General features: G+C 39.2%; 2 protein-coding genes across 3 annotated transcripts in view; one reads left to right on the top strand and one right to left on the bottom strand.

Annotated features, from left to right (window-relative positions):
- LOC130325822 (alpha-crystallin A chain) overlaps positions 1–16,498 on the bottom strand; it is a 91,024-nt gene extending 74,526 nt beyond the window's left edge. Inside the window, exon 1 of the mRNA XM_056553329.1 lies at positions 16,356–16,498. Within this exon, the coding sequence (XP_056409304.1) occupies positions 16,356–16,478 (123 nt within the window). The 5' untranslated portion in view covers positions 16,479–16,498. The remainder of the gene's footprint in view (positions 1–16,355) is intronic.
- LOC130325821 (splicing factor U2AF 35 kDa subunit-like protein) overlaps positions 16,370–19,264 on the top strand; it is a 50,432-nt gene continuing 47,537 nt past the window's right edge. Inside the window, exon 1 of one of the 2 annotated variants that reach the window (XM_056553326.1) lies at positions 16,370–16,499. In XM_056553326.1, the coding sequence (XP_056409301.1) occupies positions 16,456–16,499 (44 nt within the window). In that variant the 5' untranslated portion in view covers positions 16,370–16,455. The remainder of the gene's footprint in view (positions 16,500–19,264) is intronic. The other variant, XM_056553327.1, reaches the window with a different exon arrangement.

Below are 19,264 nucleotides of genomic sequence, written 5' to 3'. Positions count from 1 at the left end.
TCCCCAGTAATGTCTAGTATATATAATTCCTCAGTAATGTGTAGTATATATATATAATTCCCCAGTAATGTGTAGTATATATATATATAATTCCTCAGTAATGTGTAGTATATATATATAATTCCCCAGTAATGTGTAGTATATATATATATAATTCCTCAGTAATGTGTAGTGTATATATATAATTCCTCAGTAATGTGTAGTATATATATATAATTCCTCAGTAATGTGTAGTATATATATATAATTCCCCAGTAATGTGTAGTATATATATATATAATTCCTCAGTAATGTGTAGTATATATATATAATTCCTCAGTAATGTGTAGTATATATATATATATATATATATAATTCCCCAGTAATGTGTAGTATATATATATAATTCCCCAGTAATGTCTAGTATATATAATTCCTCAGTAATGTGTAGTGTATATATATAATTCCTCAGTAATGTGTAGTATATATATATATATAATTCCTCAGTAATGTGTAGTATATATATATAATTCCTCAGTAATGTGTAGTATATATATATATAATTACTCAGTAATGTGTAGTATATATATATAATTCCTCAGTAATGTGTAGTATATATATATATATATATATATATATATAATTCCCCAGTAATGTGTAGTATATATATATAATTCCTCAGTAATGTGTAGTATATATATATATAATTCCCCAGTAATGTGTAGTATATATATATAATTCCTCAGTAATGTGTAGTATATATATATAATTCCCCAGTAATGTGTAGTATATATATATAATTCCTCAGTAATGTGTAGTATATATATATAATTCCTCAGTAATGTGTAGTATATATATATAATTCCTCAGTAATGTGTAGTATATATATATAATTCCTCAGTAATGTGTAGTATATATATATATATAATTCCTCAGTAATGTGCAGTATATATATATATATAATTCCTCAGTAATGTGTAGTGTATATATATATATATATATATATATATATATATATAATTCCTCAGTAATGTGTAGTATATATATATATTTCCTCAGTAATGTGTAGTGTATATATATAATTCCTCAGTGATGTGTAGTATATATATATATAATTCCTCAGTAATGTGTAGTATATATATATAATTCCTCAGTGATGTGTAGTATATATATATATATAATTCCTCAGTAATGTGTAGTATATATATATAATTCCTCAGTGATGTGTAGTATATATATATAATTCCTCAGTGATGTGTAGTATATATATATAATTCCTCAGTGATGTGTAGTATATATATATAATTCCTCAGTAATGTGTAGTATATATATATATATAATTCCTCAGTGATGTGTAGTATATATATATATATTTCCTCAGTAATGTGTAGTATATATATATAATTCCTCAGTAATGTGTAGTATATATATAATTCCTCAGTAATGTGTAGTGTATATATGTATATTTATCCCCAGTAATGTGTAGTATATATATATATAATTCCTCAGTGATGTGTAGTATATATATATATATATAATTCCTCAGTAATGTGTAGTATATATATATAATTCCTCAGTAATGTGTAGTATATATATATATAATTCCTCAGTGATGTGTAGTATATATATATATATATAATTCCTCAGTAATGTGTAGTGTATATATGTATATTTATCCCCAGTAATGTGTAGTATATATATATATAATTCCTCAGTGATGTGTAGTATATATATATATATATAATTCCTCAGTAATGTGTAGTGTATATATGTATATTTATCCCCAGTAATGTGTAGTATATATATATAATTCCTCAGTAATGTGTAGTATATATATAATTCCTCAGTAATGTGTAGTGTATATATGTATATTTATCCCCAGTAATGTGTAGTATATATATATATATAATTCCTCAGTGATGTGTAGTGTATATATGTATATTTATCCCCAGTAATGTGTAGTATATATATATATATATATATAATTCCTCAGTGATGTGTAGTATATATATATATATAATTCCTCAGTAATGTGTAGTATATATATATAATTCCTCAGTAATGTGTAGTATATATATATATATAATTCCTCAGTAATGTGTAGTATATATATATATAATTCCTCAGTGATGTGTAGTATATATATATATATAATTCCTCAGTAATGTGTAGTATATATGTATTTATCCCCAGTAATGTGTAGTATATATATATATAATTCCTCAGTAATGTGTAGTATATATATATATAATTCCTCAGTAATGTGTAGTATATATATATATATATAATTCCTCAGTAATGTGTAGTATATATATATATAATTCCTCAGTGATGTGTAGTATATATATATATATATATAATTCCTCAGTAATGTGTAGTGTATATATGTATATTTATCCCCAGTAATGTGTAGTATATATATATAATTCCTCAGTAATGTGTAGTATATATATATAATTCCTCAGTAATGTGTAGTATATATATATAATTCCTCAGTGATGTTGTTACGCCGAGCGCTCCGGGTCCCCGCTCCTCCCCGGAGCGCTCGCTTCACTCTCCCCGCGGCAGCGCTCCGGTCACGTCCTCTGACCCGGGGCGCTGCGATTCCGCTGCCAGCCGGGGTGCGATTCGCGATACGGGTAGCGCCCGCTCGCGATGCGCACCCCGGCTCCCCTACCTGACTCACTCTCCGTCTGTTCTGTCCCGGCGCGCGCGGCCCCGCTCCCTAGGGCGCGCGCGCGCCGGGTCTCTGCAATTTAAAGGGCCACTGCGCCGCTGATTGGCGCAGTGGTTCCAATTAGTGTGTTCACCTGTGCACTTCCCTATATCACCTCACTTCCCCTGCACTCCCTTGCCGGATCTTGTTGCCTTAGTGCCAGTGAAAGCGTTCCTTGTGTGTTCCTTGCCTGTGCTTCCAGACCTTCTGCCGTTGCCCCTGACTACGATCCTTGCTGCCTGCCCCGACCTTCTGCTACGTCCGACCTTGCTTCTGTCTACTCCCTTGTACCGCGCCTATCTTCAGCAGCCAGAGAGGTGAGCCGTTGCTAGTGGATACGACCTGGTCACTACCGCCGCAGCAAGACCATCCCGCTTTGCGGCGGGCTCTGGTGAAAACCAGTAGTGGCTTAGAACCGGTCCACTAGCACGGTCCACGCCAATCCCTCTCTGGCACAGAGGATCCACTACCTGCCAGCCGGCATCGTGACAGTAGATCCGGCCATGGATCCCGCTGAAGTTCCTCTGCCAGTTGTCGCTGACCTCACCACGGTGGTCGCCCAGCAGTCACAACAGATAGCGCAACAAGGCCAACAGCTGTCTCAACTGACCGTTATGCTACAACAGTTACTACCACAGCTTCAGCAGTCATCTCCTCCGCCAGCTCCTGCACCTCCTCCGCAGCGAGTGGCCGCTCCTGGGATACGCTTATCCTTGCCGGATAAATTTGATGGGGACTCTAAGTTTTGCCGTGGCTTTCTTTCCCAATGTTCCCTGCATCTGGAGATGATGTCGGACCTGTTTCCCACTGAAAGGTCTAAGGTGGCTTTCGTAGTCAGCCTTCTGTCCGGAAAAGCCCTGTCATGGGCCACACCGCTCTGGGACCGCAATGACCCCGTCACTGCCTCTGTACACTCCTTCTTCTCGGAAATCCGAAGTGTCTTTGAGGAACCTGCCCGAGCCTCTTCTGCTGAGACTGCCCTGTTGAACCTGGTCCAGGGTAATTCTTCCGTTGGCGAGTATGCCGTACAATTCCGTACTCTTGCTTCAGAATTGTCCTGGAATAATGAGGCCCTCTGCGCGACCTTCAAAAAAGGCCTATCCAGCAACATTAAAGATGTTCTGGCCGCACGAGAAATTCCTGCTAATCTACATGAACTTATTCACCTAGCCACTCGCATTGACATGCGTTTTTCCGAAAGGCGTCAGGAACTCCGCCAAGATATGGACTCTGTTCGCACGAGGCGTTTCTTCTCCTCGGCTCCTCTCTCCTCTGGTCCCCTGCAATCTGTTCCTGTGCCTCCCGCCGTGGAGGCTATGCAGGTCGACCGGTCTCGCCTGACACCTCAAGAGAGGACACGACGCCGTATGGAGAACCTCTGCCTGTACTGTGCCAGTACCGAACACTTCCTGAGAGATTGTCCTATCCGTCCTCCCCGCCTGGAAAGACGTACGCTGACTCCGCACAAAGGTGAGACAGTCCTTGATGTCTACTCTGCTTCTCCACGTCTTACTGTGCCTGTGCGGATGTCTGCCTCTGCCTTCTCCTTCTCTACAGTGGCCTTCTTGGACTCTGGATCTGCAGGAAATTTTATTTTGGCCTCTCTCGTCAACAAGTTCAACATCCCGGTGACCAGTCTCGCCAGACCCCTCTACATCAATTGTGTAAATAATGAAAGATTGGACTGTACCATACGTTTCCGCACGGAGCCCCTTCTTATGAGCATCGGATCTCATCATGAGAGGATTGAACTTTTGGTCCTCCCCAATTGCACCTCGGAAATTCTCCTTGGACTTCCCTGGCTTCAACTTCATTCCCCTACCCTGGATTGGTCCACTGGGGAGATCAAGTGTTGGGGGTCCTCTTGTTCCAAGAACTGTCTAAAACCGGTTCCCAGTAACCCTTGCCGTAACTCTGTGGTTCCTCCAGTAACCGGTCTCCCTAAGGCCTATATGGACTTCGCGGATGTTTTCTGCAAAAAACAAGCTGAGACTCTACCTCCTCACAGGCCTTATGATTGCCCTATCGACCTCCTCCCGGGCACTACTCCACCCCGGGGCAGAATTTATCCTCTCTCTGCCCCAGAGACTCTTGCCATGTCCGAATACGTCCAGGAGAATCTAAAAAAGGGCTTTATCCGTAAATCCTCCTCTCCTGCCGGAGCCGGATTTTTCTTTGTGTCAAAAAAAGATGGCTCCCTACGTCCTTGCATTGACTACCGCGGTCTTAATAAAATCACGGTTAAGAACCGCTACCCCTTACCCCTCATCTCTGAACTCTTTGATCGCCTCCAAGGTGCCCACATCTTCACTAAATTGGACTTAAGAGGCGCCTATAACCTCATCCGCATCAGAGAGGGGGACGAGTGGAAAACGGCATTTAACACCAGAGATGGACACTTTGAGTATCTGGTCATGCCCTTTGGACTGTGCAACGCCCCTGCCGTCTTCCAAGACTTTGTCAATGAAATTTTTCGTGATCTGTTATACTCCTGTGTTGTTGTATATCTGGACGATATCCTAATTTTTTCTGCCAATCTAGAAGAACACCGCCAGCATGTCCGTATGGTTCTTCAGAGACTTCGTGACAACCAACTCTATGCCAAAATTGAGAAATGTCTGTTTGAATGCCAATCTCTTCCTTTTCTAGGATATTTGGTCTCTGGCCAGGGACTACAGATGGATCCAGACAAACTCTCTGCCGTCTTAGATTGGCCACGCCCCTCCGGACTCCGTGCTATCCAACGCTTTTTGGGGTTCGCCAATTATTACAGGCAATTTATTCCACATTTTTCTACCATTGTGGCTCCTATCGTGGCTTTAACCAAAAAAAATGCTGATCCCAAGTCCTGGCCTCCTCAAGCAGAAGACGCCTTTAAACGACTCAAGTCTGCCTTTTCTTCGGCTCCCGTCCTCTCCAGACCTGACCCTTCCAAACCCTTCCTATTGGAGGTTGATGCCTCCTCAGTGGGAGCTGGAGCTGTTCTTCTACAAAAAAATTCTTCCGGGCATGCTGTCACTTGTGGTTTTTTCTCTAGGACCTTCTCTCCAGCGGAGAGGAACTACTCCATCGGGGATCGAGAGCTTCTAGCCATTAAATTAGCACTTGAGGAATGGAGGCATCTGCTGGAGGGATCAAGTTCTCCTGTTATTATCTACACCGACCACAAGAACCTCTCCTACCTCCAGTCTGCCCAACGGCTGAATCCTCGCCAGGCCCGGTGGTCTCTGTTCTTTGCCCGATTTAATTTTGAGATTCACTTTCGTCCTGCCGATAAGAACATTAGGGCCGATGCTCTCTCTCGTTCCTCGGATGCCTCAGAAGTTGAACTCTCTCCGCAACACATCATTCCACCTGACTGCCTGATCTCCACTTCTCCTGCCTCCATCAGGCAGACTCCTCCAGGAAAGACCTTTGTTTCTCCTCGCCAACGCCTCGGAATCCTCAAATGGGGTCACTCCTCCCATCTCGCAGGTCATGCGGGTATCAAGAAATCTGTGCAACTCATCTCCCGCTTCTATTGGTGGCCGACTCTGGAGACGGATGTTGTGGACTTTGTGCGAGCCTGCACTATCTGTGCCCGGGATAAGACTCCTCGCCAGAAGCCCGCTGGTTTTCTTCATCCTCTGCCTGTCCCCGAACAGCCTTGGTCTCTGATTGGTATGGATTTTATTACTGATTTACCCCCTTCCCGTGGCAACACTGTTATTTGGGTGGTCGTTGATCGATTCTCCAAAATGGCACATTTCATCCCTCTTCCTGGTCTTCCTTCTGCGCCTCAGTTGGCTAAACAATTTTTTGTACACATTTTTCGTCTTCACGGGTTGCCTACGCAGATTGTCTCGGATAGAGGCGTCCAATTCGTGTCTAAATTCTGGAGGGCTCTCTGTAAACAACTCAAGATTAAATTAAATTTTTCTTCTGCATATCATCCCCAGTCCAATGGACAAGTAGAAAGGATTAACCAGATCTTGGGTGATTATTTGCGACATTTTGTTTCCTCCCGCCAGGATGACTGGGCAGATCTCCTCCCATGGGCCGAATTCTCGTATAACTTCAGGGTCTCTGAGTCTTCCTCCAAATCCCCATTTTTCGTGGTGTACGGCCGTCACCCTCTTCCCCCCCTCCCTACTCCCTTGCCCTCTGGTCTGCCCGCTGTGGATGAAATTTCTCGTGACCTTTCCATCATATGGAGAGAGACCCAAAATTCTCTTTTACAGGCTTCATCACGCATGAAGAAGTTCGCGGATAAGAAAAGAAGAGCTCCCCCCGTTTTTTCCCCTGGAGACAAGGTATGGCTCTCCGCTAAATATGTCCGCTTCCGTGTCCCTAGCTACAAGTTGGGACCACGCTATCTTGGTCCTTTCAAAATTTTGTGTCAAATTAATCCTGTCTCTTATAAACTTCTTCTTCCTCCCTCTCTTCGTATCCCTAATGCCTTTCACGTCTCTCTTCTCAAACCACTCATCCTCAACCGTTTTTCTCCCAAATCTGTTCCTCCCACTCCTGTTTCCGGCTCCTCGGACATCTTCTCGGTCAAAGAAATTTTAGCTGCCAAAAAGGTCAGAGGAAAAAATTTTTTTTTAGTGGACTGGGAGGGTTGTGGTCCTGAAGAGAGATCCTGGGAACCTGAGGACAACATCCTAGACAAAAGTCTGCTCCTCAGGTTCTCAGGCTCTAAGAAGAGGGGGAGACCCAAGGGGGGGGGGTACTGTTACGCCGAGCGCTCCGGGTCCCCGCTCCTCCCCGGAGCGCTCGCTTCACTCTCCCCGCGGCAGCGCTCCGGTCACGTCCTCTGACCCGGGGCGCTGCGATTCCGCTGCCAGCCGGGGTGCGATTCGCGATACGGGTAGCGCCCGCTCGCGATGCGCACCCCGGCTCCCCTACCTGACTCACTCTCCGTCTGTTCTGTCCCGGCGCGCGCGGCCCCGCTCCCTAGGGCGCGCGCGCGCCGGGTCTCTGCGATTTAAAGGGCCACTGCGCCGCTGATTGGCGCAGTGGTTCCAATTAGTGTGTTCACCTGTGCACTTCCCTATATCACCTCACTTCCCCTGCACTCCCTTGCCGGATCTTGTTGCCTTAGTGCCAGTGAAAGCGTTCCTTGTGTGTTCCTTGCCTGTGCTTCCAGACCTTCTGCCGTTGCCCCTGACTACGATCCTTGCTGCCTGCCCCGACCTTCTGCTACGTCCGACCTTGCTTCTGTCTACTCCCTTGTACCGCGCCTATCTTCAGCAGCCAGAGAGGTGAGCCGTTGCTAGTGGATACGACCTGGTCACTACCGCCGCAGCAAGACCATCCCGCTTTGCGGCGGGCTCTGGTGAAAACCAGTAGTGGCTTAGAACCGGTCCACTAGCACGGTCCACGCCAATCCCTCTCTGGCACAGAGGATCCACTACCTGCCAGCCGGCATCGTGACAGATGTGTAGTATATATATATATATAATTCCTCAGTAATGTGTAGTATATATATATATAATTCCTCAGTAATGTGTAGTGTATATATATATATATAATTCCTCAGTAATGTGTAGTGTATATATGTATATTTATCCCCAGTAATGTGTAGTATATATATATAATTCCTCAGTAATGTGTAGTATATATATATATAATTCCTCAGTGATGTGTAGTATATATATATATATATAATTCCTCAGTAATGTGTAGTATATATATATATAATTCCTCAGTGATGTGTAGTATATATATATATAATTCCTCAGTAATGTGTAGTGTATATATGTATATTTATCCCCAGTAATGTGTAGTATATATATATAATTCCTCAGTAATGTGTAGTATATATATATATATAATTCCTCAGTAATGTGTAGTATATATATATATATATATAATTCCTCAGTAATGTGTAGTATATATATATATATAATTCCTCAGTAATGTGTAGTATATATATATATATAATTCCTCAGTAATGTGTAGTATATATATATATATAATTCCTCAGTAATGTGTAGTATATATATATATATAATTCCTCAGTAATGTGTAGTGTATATATATATAATTCCTCAGTAATGTGTAGTATATATATATATAATTCCTCAGTAATGTGTAGTATATATATATATATATAATTCCTCAGTAATGTGTAGTGTATATATATATATAATTCCTCAGTAATGTGTAGTATATATATAATTCCTCAGTAATGTGTAGTATATATATATATATAATTCCTCAGTAATGTGTAGTATATATATATATAATTCCTCAGTGATGTGTAGTATATATATATATATATATATATATAATTCCTCAGTAATGTGTAGTATATATATATAATTCCTCAGTGATGTGTAGTATATATATATATATATATATAATTCCTCAGTAATGTGTAGTGTATATATGTATATTTATCCCCAGTAATGTGTAGTATATATATATATAATTCCTCAGTAATGTGCAGTATATATATATAATTCCTCAGTAATGTGTAGTATATATATATATATATATAATTCCTCAGTAATGTGTAGTGTATACAGTGGTCCCTCAACATATGATATTAATTGGTTCCAGGAGAACCATCATATGTTGAAACCATCATATGTCGAGTACATATCTCTATGGGAAACTGCTAATTGGTTCTGGGATGACCATTGTATGTGGAGTGTATGGGGAGTGTTTAACAAACCAGGGTGCCTCCAGCTGTTGCACAACTACAACTCCCAGCATGCATGTACAGCCATTCACTGTCTGGGCATGCTGGGAGTTATAGTTTAGCAACAGCTGGAGGCACACTGATAGGGAAACAATGATGTATGGGGTGTATAGTGTGTATATGTATTGTATGTGATGTGTGACATTGTATACAGGACTGTACAGTTCTTTAATTACCTTCAGGGGGGACAGAATGTCCTCCATTACCATCCTGCCGACTACAGCTCTATAGGAAAGGAAGGGGAGCAGCTCATTGGATGCCTGCAGCAAGATGCACAAGGCTATTGGCTATGGCTGCACTGGGGGGCGGGGCTTACATGGAGCTCACAGTGGAAGCCTGTATGAGTTATCAGGACAGCGTGTGAGTAACAGGAGGCAGAACGGGGCACACGGAGACATTATACAACTATCTGTCAGTTGGTGAAGTTGTCAGCGCTGTCAGATAGCTGTTTGTACGATGGCCCCAAGACACAGCAGCATCATGTGTCGAGACTGCCTTCAACATACGATGGGCTCTGAGAGGCCATCATTTGTTGAAATGATCATATGTCGGGGCCATCATAAGTCGAGGGGTCACTGTATATGTATTTATCCCCAGTAATATGTAGTATATATATATAATTCCCCAGTAATGTGTAGTATATATATAATTTCTCAGTAATGTGTAGTATATATATGTATTTATCCTCAGTAATGTGTAGTATATATATATATTTCCTCAGTAATGTGTAGTATATATATATAATTCCTCAGTGATGTGTAGTATATATATATATATATATTTCCTCAGTAATGTGTAGTATATATATAATTCCTCAGTAATGTGTAGTATATATATATAATTCCTCAGTAATGTGTAGTATATATATATAATTCCTCAGTAATGTGTAGTATATATATAATTCCTCAGTAATGTGTAGTGTATATATATATAATTCCTCAGTAATGTGTAGTATATATATATATATAATTCCTCAGTAATGTGTAGTATATATATAATTCCTCAGTAATGTGTAGTATATATATATATATATAATTCCTCAGTAATGTGTAGTATATATATATATATAATTCCTCAGTAATGTGTAGTATATATATAATTCCTCAGTAATGTGTAGTATATATATATATAATTCCTCAGTAATGTGTAGTATATATATATAATTCCTCAGTAATGTGTAGTATATATATATAATTCCTCAGTAATGTGTAGTATATATATAATTCCTCAGTAATGTGTAGTATATATATATATATAATTCCTCAGTAATGTGTAGTATATATATAATTCCTCAGTAATGTGTAGTATATATATATAATTCCTCAGTAATGTGTAGTATATATATAATTCCTCAGTAATGTGTAGTATATATATATATATATAATTCCTCAGTAATGTGTAGTATATATATAATTCCTCAGTAATGTGTAGTATATATATATATATAATTCCTCAGTAATGTATAGTGTATATATGTATTTATCCTCAATAATGTGTAGTATGTATATATAATTCCTCAGTAATGTGTAGTATATATATATAATTCCTCAGTAATGTGTAGTATATATATATATATTTCCTCAGTAATGTGTAGTATATATATATATAATTCCTCAGTAATGTGTAGTATATATATATATATAATTCCTCAGTAATGTGTAGTATATATATATAATTCCTCAGTAATGTGTAGTGTATATATATATATATATATAATTCCTCAGTAATGTGTAGTATATATATATATAATTCCTCAGTAATGTGTAGTATATATATATATAATTCCTCAGTAATGTGTAGTATATATATATAATTCCTCAGTAATGTGTAGTGTATATATATATATATATATATAATTCCTCAGTAATGTGTAGTATATATATATATAATTCCTCAGTAATGTGTAGTGTATATATATAATTCCTCAGTAATGTGTAGTATATATATATATAATTCCCCAGTAATGTGTAGTATATATATATAATTCCTCAGTAATGTATAGTGTATATATGTATTTATCCTCAATAATGTGTAGTATGTATATATAATTCCCCAGTAATGTGTAGTATATATATATATAATTACTCAGTAATGTGTAGTATATATATATATAATTCCTCAGTAATGTGTAGTATATATATAATTCCTCAGTAATGTGTAGTATATATATAATTCCTCAGTAATGTGTAGTATATATATATAATTCCTCAGTAATGTGTAGTATATATATATATATATATATATAATTCCTCAGTAATGTGTAGTATATATATAATTCCTCAGTAATGTGTAGTATATATATATATATAATTCCTCAGTAATGTGTAGTGTATATATATATATATATATATATATATATATAATTCCTCAGTAATGTGTAGTATATATATATATAATTCCTCAGTAATGTGTAGTATATATATATATATAATTCCTCAGTAATGTGTAGTATATATATATATAATTCCTCAGTAATGTGTAGTGTATATATAATTCCTCAGTAATGTGTAATATATATATATAATTCCTCAGTAATGTATAGTGTATATATGTATTTATCCTCAATAATGTGTAGTATGTATATATAATTCCTCAGTAATGTGTAGTATATATATATAATTCCTCAGTAATGTATAGTGTATATATGTATTTATCCTCAGTAATGTGTAGTATATATATATATAATTCCTCAGTAATGTGTAGTATATATATATATAATTCCTCAGTAATGTGTAGTATATATATATATATAATTCCTCAGTAATGTGTAGTATATATATAATTCCTCAGTAATGTGTAGTATATATATATATAATTCCTCAGTAATGTGTAGTATATATATATAATTCCTCAGTAATGTGTAGTATATATATAATTCCTCAGTAATGTATAGTGTATATATGTATTTATCCTCAATAATGTGTAGTATGTATATATAATTCCCCAGTAATGTGTAGTATATATATATATAATTACTCAGTAATGTGTAGTGTATATATATATATATATATAATTCCTCAGTAATGTGTAGTATATATATAATTCCTCAGTAATGTGTAGTATATATATATATAATTCCTCAGTAATGTGTAGTATATATATATAATTCCTCAGTAATGTATAGTGTATATATGTATTTATCCTCAATAATGTGTAGTATATATATATAATTCCCCAGTAATGTGTAGTATATATACCGTATTTATCGGCGTATAACAAGCACTTTTTAGGCTAAAATTTTTAGCCTAAAGTCTATGTGCGTGTTATACCCCGAAACACCCCCAGGAAAGGCAGGGGGAGAGAGGCCGTCGCTGCCCGCTTCTCTCCCCCTGCCTTTCCTGGGGTCTAGAGCCCTGCTGCCGGCCCTTCTCTCCCCCTGACTATCGGCACCGATAGCCAGGGGGAGAGAAGGGGCAGCGGCACCCATTGCCGGCGCCGCTGCCCCGTTGCCTCCCCCATCCCCGGTGGCATAATTACCTGGGTCGGGTTCGCGCTGCTGCAGGCCTCCATCGTGCGTCCCCTGCGTCGTTGCTATGCACGGCGCGGCGCACTCACGTCATGCGACGCACCGTGCAGGGCATAGCAACGACGAAGGGGACGCACGCCGGAGGCCTGGAGCAGCGCGGACCCGACCCAGGTAATTATGCCACCGGGGATGGGGGAGGCAACGGGGCAGCGGCGCCGGCAATGGGTGCCGCTGCCCCTTCTCTCCCCCTGGCTATCGGCGCCGGCAATGGGGCGCCGGTACCGATAGTCAGGGGGACAGAACGGGCAGCGGCGCCGATAGCCAGGGGGAGAGAAGGGCCGGCAGCACGGCTCTAGACCCCAGGAAAGGCAGGGGGAGAGAAGCGGGCAGCGACGGCCTCTCTCCCCCTGCCTTTCCTGGGGGTATATCGGGGTATACACGCGCACACACGCACCCTCATTTTACCATGGATATTTGGGTAAAAAACTTTTTTTTACCCAAATATCCTTGGTAAAATGAGGGTGCGTGTTATAGGCCGGTGTGTGGTATACCCCGATAAATACGGTATATATAATTCCTCAGTAATGTGTAGTGTATATATGTATTTATCCTCAGTAATGTGTAGTATATATATATATAATTCCTCAGTAATGTGTAGTGTATATATATAATTCCTCAGTAATGTGTAGTATATATATATATAATTCCCCAGTAATGTGTAGTATATATATATATATTTCCTCAGTAATGTGTAGTATATATATATATAATTCCTCAGTAATGTGTAGTATATATATATATAATTCCTCAGTAATGTGTAGTATATATATATATTTCCTCAGTAATGTGCAGTATATATTTATATAATTCCTCAGTAATGTGTAGTATATATATAATTCCTCAGTAATGTGTAGTATATATATATATAATTCCTCAGTAATGTGTAGTATATATATATAATTCCTCAGTAATGTGTAGTATATATATAATTCCTCAGTAATGTGTAGTATATATATATATATTTCCTCAGTAATGTGTAGTATATATATATATATTTCCTCAGTAATGTGTAGTATATATATATATATAATTCCTCAGTAATGTGTAGTGTATATATATATTTCCTCAGTAATGTATAGTGTATATATGTATTTATCCTCAGTAATGTGTAGTATATATATATATAATTCCTCAGTAATGTGTAGTGTATATATATATATATATATATATATATATAATTCCTCAGTAATGTGTAGTATATATATATATAATTCCTCAGTAATGTGTAGTATATATATATATAATTCCTCAGTAATGTGTAGTATATATATATAATTCCTCAGTAATGTGTAGTATATATATATATTTCCTCAGTAATGTGCAGTATATATTTATATAATTCCTCAGTAATGTGTAGTGTATATATATATAATTCCTCAGTAATGTGTAGTATATATATATATATATAATTCCCCAGTAATGTGTAGTATATAGATATATATTTCCTCAGTAATGTGTAGTATATATATATATAATTCCTCAGTAATGTGTAGTATATATATATATATATATATATATTTCCTTAGTAATGTGTAGTGTATATATATATATATATATATATATTTCCTTAGTAATGTGTAGTATATATATAATTCCTCAGTAATGTGTAGTATATATATAATTCCTCAGTAATGTGTAGTGTATATATATATTTCCTCAGTAATGTGTAGTATATATATATATAATTCCTCAGTAATGTGTAGTGTATATATATATTTCCCCAGTAATGTGTAGTATATATATATAATTCCTCAGTAATGTGTAGTATATATATAATTCCTCAGTAATGTGTAGTATATATATCATTCCTCAGTAATGTGTAGTATATGTATATAATTCCTCAGTAATGTGTAGTATATATGTAATTCCTCAGTAATGTGTAGTGTATATATATATTTCCTCAGTAATGTGTAGTATATATATATATAATTCCTCAGTAATGTGTAGTATATATATATAATTCCTCAGTAATGTGTAGTATATATATAATTCCTCAGTAATGTGTAGTGTATATATATATTTCCTCAGTAATGTGTAGTATATATATATATATAATTCCTCAGTAATGTGTAGTGTATATATATATTTCCTCAGTAATGTGCAGTATATATATAATTCCTCAGTAATGTGTAGTATATATATATAATTCCTCAGTAATGTGTAGTATATATATATAATTCCTCAGTAATGTGCAGTATATATATATATAATTCCTCAGTAATGTGTAGTATATATATATAATTCCTCAGTGATGTGTAGTATATATATATATATATAATTCCTCAGTAATGTGTAGTATATATATATAATTCCTCAGTAATGTGTAGTATATATATATATATAATTCCTCAGTAATGTGTAGTGTATATATATAATTCCTCAGTAATGTGTAGTGTATATATATATATAATTCCTCAGTAATGTGTAGTATATATATAATTCCTCAGTAATGTGTAGTATATATATATTTCCTCAGTAATGTGTAGTATATATATATATATATATAATTCCTCAGTAATGTGTAGTATATATATATATATAATTCCTCAGTAATGTGTAGTATATATTTATATAATTCCTCAGTAATGTGTAGTATATATATATTTCCTCAGTAATGTGTAGTATATATATATATATATAATTCCTCAGTAATGTGTAGTATATATATATATATATATAATTCCTCAGTAATGTGTAGTATATATATAATTCCTCAGTAATGTGTAGTATATATATATAATTCCTCAGTAATGTGTAGTATATATATATATATAATTCCTCAGTAATGTGTAGTATATATATATATATAATTCCTCAGTAATGTGTAGTATATATATATATAATTCCTCAGTAATGTGTAGTATATATATATAATTCCTCAGTAATGTGTAGTGTATATATGTATTTATCCTCAATAATGTGTAGTATATATATATATAATTCCTCAGTAATGTGTAGTATATATATATAATTCCTCAGTAATGTGTAGTATATATATATTTCCTCAGTAATGTGCAGTATATATATATATATAATTCCTCAGTAATGTGTAGTATATATATATATATATTTCCTCAGTAATGTGCAGTATATATATATATATATTTCCTCAGTAATGTGTAGTATATATGTATTTATCCCCAGTAATGTGTAGTGTATATATATATATAATTCCTCAGTAATGTGTAGTATATATATATATATATATATATATATTTATCCTCAGTAATGTGTAGTATATATATATATATAATTCCTCAGTAATGTGTAGTGTATATATATATATATTTCCTCAGTAATGTGCAGTATATATTTATATATACATTATTCCCGTCTAGTAGTAGACTCTGCCGTTTTCGCCTCCTCGGGGTCTGTGAGGAAAACTCCAAACCCGCCAAAAGCTTTGAACATGACTTCTCTTAGCCCCATCTCTAGGCTCCGCCTACCGTCTCCTTGGTGACGAAGCCACACCTTCCCGGCGCCTTCTGATGACGTAGTTCGTCTACACGTTGTGACGTCCGCGGCGCGCGGGCACCGGGAGGAAACATGGCGGAGTATCTCGCGTCCATTTTCGGCACCGAGAAGGACAAGTGAGAAACATGGCGGGAAACCGGAGGGAAAGAGATAGGGAGGGGGGTATGGAGGAGGATACCGGGGGAGCAGAGCATGCTGGAGTTCTACTGAATGAGAGGAGGAGGAGGATGGGGGTGGGGGCTATACTGAATGAGAGGAGGAGGAGGATGGGGGTTATACTGAATGAGAGGAGGAGGAGGAGGATGGGGGTTCTACTGAATGAGAGGAGGAGGAGGATGGGGGTTCTACTGAATGAGAGGAGGAGGAGGATGGGGGTTCTACTGAATGAGAGGAGGAGGAGGATGGGGGTTCTACTGAATGAGAGGAGGAGGAGGATGGGGGTTCTACTGAATGAGAGGAGGAGGATGGGGGTTCTACTGAATGAGAGGAGGAGGAGGATGGGGGTTCTACTGAATGAGAGGAGGAGGAGGATGGGGGTTCTACTGAATGAGAGGAGGAGGAGGATGGGGGTTCTACTGAATGGGAGGAGGAGGAGGATGGGGGCTATACTGAATGAGAGGAGGATGGGGGCTATACTGAATGAGAGGCGGAGGAGGATGGGGGTTCTACTGAATGAGAGGAGGAGGAGGAGGATGGGGGTTCTACTGAATGAGAGGAGGAGGAGGATGGGGGTTCTACTGAATGGGAGGAGGAGGAGGATGGGGGCTATACTGAATGAGAGGAGGAGGAGGATGGGGGTTATACTGAATGAGAGGAGGAGGAGGATGGGGGTTATACTGAATGAGAGGAGGAGGAGGATGGGGGTTATACTGAATGAGAGGAGGAGGAGGATGGGGGTTATACTGAATGAGAGGAGGAGGAGGATGGGGGTTATACTGAATGAGAGGAGGAGGAGGATGGGGGTTATACTGAATGAGAGGAGGAGGAGGATGGGGGTTATACTGAATGAGAGGCGGAGGAGGATGGGGGTTCTACTGAATGAGAGGAGGAGGAGGATGGGGGTTCTACTGAATGAGAGGAGGAGGAGGATGGGGGTTATACTGAATGAGAGGAGGAGGAGGATGGGGGTTATACTGAATGAGAGGAGGAGGAGGATGGGGGTTCTACTGAATGAGAGGAGGAGGAGGATGGGGGTTCTACTGAATGGGAGGAGGAGGAGGATGGGGGCTATACTGAATGAGAGGAGGAGGAGGATGGGGGCTATACCGAATGAGAGGAGGAGGAGGATGGGGGTTATACCGAATGAGAGGAGGAGGAGGATGGGGGTTATACCGAATGAGAGGAGGAGGAGGATGGGGGTTATACCGAATGAGAGGAGGAGGAGGATGGGGGTTATACTGAATGAGAGGAGGAGGAGATGGGGGTTATACTGAATGGGAGGAGGAGGAGGATGGGGGTTCTACTGAATGGGAGGAGGAGGAGGATGGGGGTTCTACTGAATGGGAGGAGGAGGAGGATGGGGGCTATACTGAATGAGAGGAGGAGGAGGATGGGGGCTATACTGAATGAGAGGAGGAGGAGGAGGATGGGGGTTATACTGAATGAGAGGAGGAGGAGGATGGGGGTTATACTGAATGAGAGGAGGAGGAGGATGGGGGTTATACTGAATGAGAGGAGGAGGATGGGGGTTATACTGAATGAGAGGAGGAGGATGGGGGTTATACTGAATGAGAGGAGGAGGATGGGGGTTATACTGAATGAGAGGAGGAGGATGGGGGTTATACTGAATGAGAGGAGGAGGAGGATGGGGGTTATACTGAATGAGAGGAGGAGGAGGATGGGGGTTATACTGAATGAGAGGAGGAGGAGGATGGGGGTTATACTGAATGAGAGGAGGAGGAGGATGGGGGTTATACTGAATGAGAGGAGGAGGAGGATGGGGGTTATACTGAATGAGAGGAGGAGGAGGATGGGGGTTATACTGAATGAGAGGAGGAGGAGGATGGGGGTTATACTGAATGAGAGGAGGAGGAGGATGGGGGTTCTACTGAATGAGAGGAGGAGGAGGATGGGGGTTCTACTGAATGAGAGGAGGAGGAGGATGGGGGTTCTACTGAATGAGAGGAGGAGGAGGATGGGGGTTCTACTGAATGAGAGGAGGAGGAGGATGGGGGTTCTACTGAATGGGAGGAGGAGGAGGATGGGGGCTATACTGAATGAGAGGAGGAGGAGGAGGATGGGGGTTCTACTGAATGAGAGGAGGAGGAGGAGGATGGGGGTTCTACTGAATGGGAGGAGGAGGAGGATGGGGGCTATACTGAATGGGAGGAGGAGGAGGATGGGGGTTATACTGAATGAGAGGAGGAGGAGGATGGGGGTTATACTGAATGAGAGGAGGAGGAGGATGGGGGTTATACTGAATGAGAGGAGGAGGAGGATGGGGGTTATACTGAATGAGAGGAGGAGGAGGATGGGGGTTATACTGAATGAGAGGAGGAGGAGGATGGGGGTTATACTGAATGAGAGGAGGAGGAGGATGGGGGTTATACTGAATGAGAGGAGGAGGAGGATGGGGGTTATACTGAATGAGAGGAGGAGGAGGATGGGGGTTATACTGAATGAGAGGCGGAGGAGGATGGGGGTTCTACTGAATGAGAGGAGGAGGAGGATGGGGGTTATACTGAATGAGAGGAGGAGGAGGATGGGGGTTCTACTGAATGAGAGGAGGAGGAGGATGGGGGTTCTACTGAATGGGAGGAGGAGGAGGATGGGGGCTATACCGAATGAGAGGAGGAGGAGGATGGGGGCTATACCGAATGAGAGGAGGAGGAGGATGGGGGTTATACCGAATGAGAGGAGGAGGAGGATGGGGGTTATACCG

The sequence above is a fragment of the Hyla sarda genome, unplaced genomic scaffold, assembly GCF_029499605.1.
Source record: "Hyla sarda isolate aHylSar1 unplaced genomic scaffold, aHylSar1.hap1 scaffold_276, whole genome shotgun sequence".
In the NCBI taxonomy this organism is placed as follows: domain Eukaryota; kingdom Metazoa; phylum Chordata; class Amphibia; order Anura; family Hylidae; genus Hyla; species Hyla sarda.
Note: the sequence above shows the minus strand (reverse complement) of the source record. Positions and strands in the feature narration are given on the sequence as shown.